At 36.0% G+C, this 6,414-nt stretch overlaps 1 protein-coding gene across 1 annotated transcript; it reads right to left on the bottom strand.

The window, feature by feature from the left end:
- Positions 1-221: 221 nt before the first annotated feature.
- On the bottom strand, positions 222-6,142 carry LOC132168076 (transmembrane 50A-like protein). The gene is made up of 4 exons (XM_059579150.2): positions 5,804-6,142; positions 5,600-5,687; positions 2,240-2,392; positions 222-535 (listed from the first exon to the last, which is right to left on the bottom strand). Exons 1-4 carry the CDS (start codon positions 5,934-5,936, stop codon positions 502-504), a joined length of 408 nt encoding a protein of 135 aa, XP_059435133.1. The 5' UTR covers positions 5,937-6,142; the 3' UTR covers positions 222-501.
- Between the last annotated feature and the right edge of the window lie 272 nt (positions 6,143-6,414).

Genomic DNA, 6,414 nt, shown 5'->3' with positions numbered 1-6,414 from the left:
AGGGCGTAAGACTTCTCAAATTTACTTGTAGAAAAAGATCACCCAAGTGAGATACAATAACTGAATATAACACCTGGGTTTCATCTTGATACTTCTCAACGCTGCATTAATGGCATCAAGAATTGGGTGGAGAGGATCCTTGTCCCCTTGAGAGAGAGCTTGAACATTCCAGTCATGAATAAGTACAGATTAGATCACGCAACCAAAACGAAACAAAAACATGAAAATTTTGGGGTTTCTTGCATCGTCGAACTTGAGACATGGCCCTTAAAAGAGTTCCACAGAACAGCATGAAATTCTCAAGTAAAAAAGATATCAACCATCACAAATTCAAGAGTTCCCTTGGGTTTACTTTAATGCTCATGATTGTTACAACATAACCATTTACACAAAGACTATTTTCTATCTCATTGATTCAATACGTAAATTGGTACATGTACAAATGGCAATCCCACTTGTAATTTCAAGCAGCAAAGGGAAAGCATAGCTTTCACTTCAGTTTTACTCTGGATGAGCAGTCCAATAAATCAGCCCACTGCAGGAAACAAAATTTGAATTGGACAAAATACTAGTAGCTCAATATCCAAAACAAACTCACAAAAAATAAAAAATAAAAAAAATCCAAAACAATAAGGATGATTTTTTTTGGATAAGTAACAATAAGGATGATGTTGCTTGTTTACTACTCAAAAAATAAGAATAATTAAAATAAAATAAAAAAAATAAAAAAGCGAAGTGCTACGTTGATTCCCAAATGATGTGTCACCATGGCTATCCCATGGTGACACATCATTTGGAAACCAACTTTTGAAGAAAAAATTTGAAAAGTAACATTTCTCTATATATAAAATAAAATAAAAACTCAAAACAATACCAAGATGGACAGCTCCTACATCTTCTTTTGTGTTCAAATAAAGTATGAATTCAGCCCAAAAAAAACAAACGATGTAAAAATATATCTTCAGGATTGAAATCAGTGTGGATCTGTGGATGTGTCTGTACAAGTGACTGTCCAGGCTTGTGAATTCTTGCAGGGTTGCATTTGTGTGTGCGCGCAAGTGAGAGAGAGACAGAGATTTAGGGTTCGTTTAGATTTGCGGTTTCAAAAAATGCGATTTAAAAACAACGATCTTAAAATGTACTATTTAAAAACGTGTTTTTAAAAACATAGCCGAGTGTTTGGCAAAATCGTAGTTTAGCCTTTAAAATCTCAGTTTAGCCTTTAAAATTGTGTCTTTTCAAAAAAACACCTCCTTACCTGCAATTTGAAAATGCATATTTTCTACGTTTTCAAATCGCAATTGTTTTAACTAGCAAGCAAACCTGATAGCTGAAACAATATTCTTGAGAGGCTTTCAAAACAAGTAAAAGTGAAGGATAAACACTGCTATGTTTGGTGAACTTTTTAGAAACTCTTCTCTTTCAAACACTGGATTAAAAAATTAATTACCAAATGATTTTCAGATGTGACCCTAGCACTAACACTTTTCAAAACAACAAAACACTTTTTAAAAAATAAAATACATAATACCTTTTTGAAAACTTCCCACATCTTCCTATAAGAATAACTTGAATACATGTTTATTTTTTCAGGTATGAAGGCTGACTTGTTACTCATAAAAAAAAAATAAAAAAATAAAAAAGGGTTAAAAATAGAGAGCGGAAAGAGAGGGGGATCAAAGGAGGAGAACGGGTGGCCACAACAAAAGACAGATCAACAGAGGAGATGGAGTGACAGTAAAAATTTTATTTTTAAGAAGAAAAAAATACAGAAAGATAACCCACACAACCACCCTAATGAAAAAGAGGGAGTGGCCGCACTGCGAGACAGATCAACTGAGGAGAGGAGGTGGCCGCATCTGGCCCGCATGGCCACCCTTATTTTTTTTGTTTTTTGTTTTATGTTTTGAAAACACTTGTAAGATTTTTTTCTTTTCAGAAACGGTAAAAAGTTTACCAAACAACTTTATTTTGTGGCTTCCATAAATAACACTTTTCAAATCTGACCCTTAACCAAAAACGCTTCTCAATTTTTACATTTTCAAAAACTCTTCCTTAAACACTTTTCAAAAACTTTGCCAAACAAATAAACGATCTTATAGCTCAATATTACTTATTATCTTCAGCTGAAAAACAGAAGTGATGTGGAAATAAGTTCTTGAAGCCATGCTGCCAAATTTTATAACTAGGAGACACGTGCCATGAATAAACCAATCTTAACCTGAAAAATATTGTTTACCTGACCAACACGAACACACACTGCAAGACACCCGCAGTTCCCGTCCACACCGAAGGGCCAGTTGTTACAAGTGAATCCTGTATCAATAGACCCACTGATGCCGCTAGAGATACAAAGGACACGACATAAGCGAAGAAAAGCCAAAGCTTCAATCTGTTGCAGCAATGGAAGGTTAGCGCATCCATCAACCCAGTCAAAGCAAAGAGAAAAGCATGCAAGTGATGGAACAGATACCATCACCATAATGAAGAGGTCAAGGCATTGAAATTATAAACAAATCTAATAGAGAGAGAGAGTTTTGGTCAAGTTTCAAATGATCTATAAGCATAAAAAGCTTAAGGACGTTTACACTATAGCCCAACTGAGCAAAGGTCAAATCATCAAGTATTCAGATCATTTTTGCTTGTTGACTAATTTACCCAAGTCGACACTTGGTCCGACATGGGAGAATAGAGGAGAAAATATTAAAATGTCATACTTTGATGAAAATATCACGTCAGTTCTAGGGTGGATTCAGGAACTCAAGACCTCCCTCGGACCCCATCCTGAACCAGATTGAGCCTTGATCCCTTAATCCCACCCCATCATAAAACTTGTAAACAATTTGCCTGAGGTGGCTAATTAGATTTAGGCTGGATCAGGAAACACATTTGTTCCACCACCCTTGGCTAGGGATGTTAAAAACTTTAAAATGAGCTACACGTGTGGCCTTTTTACACGACTGTGTTCTTCAAAATCTAGATAAGTAAAAAATGATGATTGTTCAATGATGTATAAAACCAGTTATACTCAGTCCTATAGTTTTTGATGCTTCGCCATGGCAATTCCAGCAACAGGTCTGTTTTTTTTCTTGACTTGGACAAGAGTTTTTTGCTACCATAAGATATGACATATTGTTACCAAGTAAATGGACCTGTGTAAATATACCTCCTTGTGTACTTGTTCTTTTTATGATTAATGCAATCTTACTTGGAAGATAAAAAAGTACATGGATCCATGTAAATATTCCTTTACAAGGTTGGACAATAGCTGAAAAAAGCATTTCGAAAATAAAACAACCTATATTCAACAAATTTATGGAGGATCGTTTTGTGTCTAATATAATCCTCCAACATAAAATTTATACCTCCAGCTGTTTCTCAGGTACATTAACAATTTTGCAAAAGAGATATTCAAATTTAAACAGGTAAAGGTAAAGTTAGAATCTGAATAAAGTTCATTAATGGTAGGCAAACATCAATCATAGATCTGATAACGAGAAAATACATTTTCCATAAATCTTGACAACTCTTTTTTTTATTGATAAGTTACGCACGCACCCGGTGAGACTTGAACCCATGACCTCACCCTCCACCTTGCTACAAAGGGAGGAAGTATGATTTGAGCTAAAGCTCATTGGAATAAATCTTGACAGCTCTTTAAGCAAACTAGTGTAGAAACAGTAAGGACTATGGATTCTCAAGCTAGTAGTCAACCTCACCTTTCAGAAGAGAGGAAGTTATGGTGAGTGAAAGACCGTATTGGAAACTTAACGACGATAATTTCATAAAAGAAACAACATAAATTATGAATGTTTCTGTAGTAACATACATTAGCATATTTTTCTCTAGAACTCATAGCTTTCACCCTCCCCAACCCAAACCCCTTTCAAATTCGTTCTTGAATTTACTGACTTGTGCACTATGTTTTCCCACTCAATTCCAAAGTTAAGAATTACTCTAAGAATTACATATTTGATCATCCTGGCTGAATGTGAACATTATATCAGTATGTGACATGTTTTAAGTGATCAAAAAGTATACCACTATTTTCTAGAAGAAATATAGCCTTAGCATAAAAAATAGGAAGTTTGTCTTCCAAAATACATATTCATGCTGACACAAAGAATCAATCAGCTTATAGTCTATGCTGGTATTAAATGGGTGTTACTTTTGTATACACCCAGTGTACTAAGACTGCAGTCATTCATTTGCACTTTTTAATTCAATTAAAAGGAACATCATACTCAATTTCTCCATATAATTAATGAGGTTTTATGCACTTCCAATCTCAATTCATCAATCACTTCATTTGACAAGTTATATTTCTCGAGTACTATGAAAGCATATTAGGATATAGATTTTATCGTTCAGCATTTCCAAACTCATTCAAACATGAAAGAACAATACTTCAACTAGAGAATATAATCAATAACATTTTTATGAGATAACTTGCAATGTTGTTTAGCCTCTAAGAGGTTGGCCTGCGATGGATGAATAAACTGGATCACTCAATAGTATACATTCCGGAGATAATACTAGTATATGGACCTAGTCGACAAATAAAAACTCCACACGCATCATGAGCATGCACCTCCAATTTGCAAACTTTTTTTATATAAGGTACAACTGGGTACCATATAAGGATGTCCACGTATGTGTTCATGCATATGCAGACATACTGATAAAAACAACTCAACAATGGGTGTCCAACAAACTGCACAACTTCTAATGCTCGTAACGTGTGACTCTTTCACATTCCCTCCCTAACCACAACCCTCCTGCTTTCTTTGTGCTTCACATTGGTTACCCAATAATTGATGCATTTATCAGGAAAATGGAGTTCACACTCACACCTATAAAATATCCATAGTCATAGGACAAATTCTTAAGCAATCCAGATCCTAAGCCTCCTCTTATTCCTCCTGCTTTCAACCTTCATAATCCCTTTAAAAACCAAGTTGCACACAACTAAAAGCTCCAAGTCACTCTCACCATGCACAAATAAAACCTTTTGTCTTCAGCACTCCATTTTCTAGATTATCAGCATTATAGTATTTAACCAAGATAACAAATTCGCCATCAATTAGTAAAATATAGACACTAATTTGAATCCAAAGGCACAGAAATTGTTCATGTTCAATCTTCATTACACATCAACACGCAAAACCAGCTTCTAGCCATCTACAGAACCGATATTGATTTTTTTTTTAAAAAAAAATTATGATTGATTTTTGTGCATGTAGCTAGTACCACAGCATTAAGTACCCAGATTCTGAAAGACCCGTAGTGATTTTTCCATTACTTTATGATTAATCGTAGCATTGTTAGCTATTCTAGACATTAAATCTCAATGTCTGGCCAATACCACCGCAACAGTGTATTAACAAACATTAAAGTGCTTACATTTTTGAGGGAGACAAAGTTGTGATGATTTAATAACATTGTCAAAAAGCATTCAGTTTAAACTCCAAAACCAGAGAAACATTCGAATTTGGATCAAAAGATCAATCGCAATTCTGGCAGCAAAATATCAGAAAATGTAAAACAAACAAACATATAAATAAATAACTCAGCACAAGAGAGAGAGAGATTTCCAGACCTCCACTCGCCTTCTTCGTAGGGAGAGTAGTCAATGTCTTCTTTCCTAACGCAATTGAACATTAGAGCCGCAAAAGACGCAAATATACCTACAAAACCCATCAATCAAACACACAAAATCGAAAACCCTAATACCACAAACATACAATAATTGGCTCAGAGACTCCAAGAGAGAGAGAGAGAGAGAGAGAGCGGGAGAGAATACCAGGGAGGTAGTGGACGAAGGAGACCTTCACGGAGCTGCAGACGACGGCGTCAACCCAGAACCACCATCCAGCTCCGAATACGGCTCCCGCGACCCCTGGCCCGAAGATTGCCCACAGCTCAGTCAAATCCATTTGTTGCAAATTTCTATTCGCTGGAACGACTGTTACGAATCCGATCTCGGTTAAGCGTTTGGTTTTGGTCGGTTGTTTTTAAGCTTGGGCTTGCCACTGGAGTCCCAGCCTAAGGCGAGCTGTGGATTGTGATTTGATCCAAATCCTTCCTGCTAGTATACTTTCCCTTCTCCGATTTCTCTCCTTAATAGTGGAAAATAGTTGGTAATATTTGTATATAAATCCTCGTGTAGTTACTAATTTTATTCACAATACAATATTGAGAAACCCTCCTATGCGGTCATGCTGCAAAAGAAGGGTTTTGCAGCCCCCAATAAAAGAAGGACACCTCACATCAAGCCAAAAAAAAATGCAAAAAAGAACCTACAGCCTAATGCATCTGGTTTTCACCTAAAGAAAGAAAGAAAAGTTGAAATCAAAGAGAAAAAGAAGAAGACAGTTTGGGTCTGGCCAGCCACCGAGACCCACGGTTGGGTCT

The sequence above is a fragment of the Corylus avellana genome, chromosome 2 (assembly GCF_965113065.1).
Source record: "Corylus avellana chromosome 2, dhCorAvel1.hap1.2, whole genome shotgun sequence".
NCBI classification, from domain to species: domain Eukaryota; kingdom Viridiplantae; phylum Streptophyta; class Magnoliopsida; order Fagales; family Betulaceae; genus Corylus; species Corylus avellana.
Note: the sequence above shows the minus strand (reverse complement) of the source record. Positions and strands in the feature narration are given on the sequence as shown.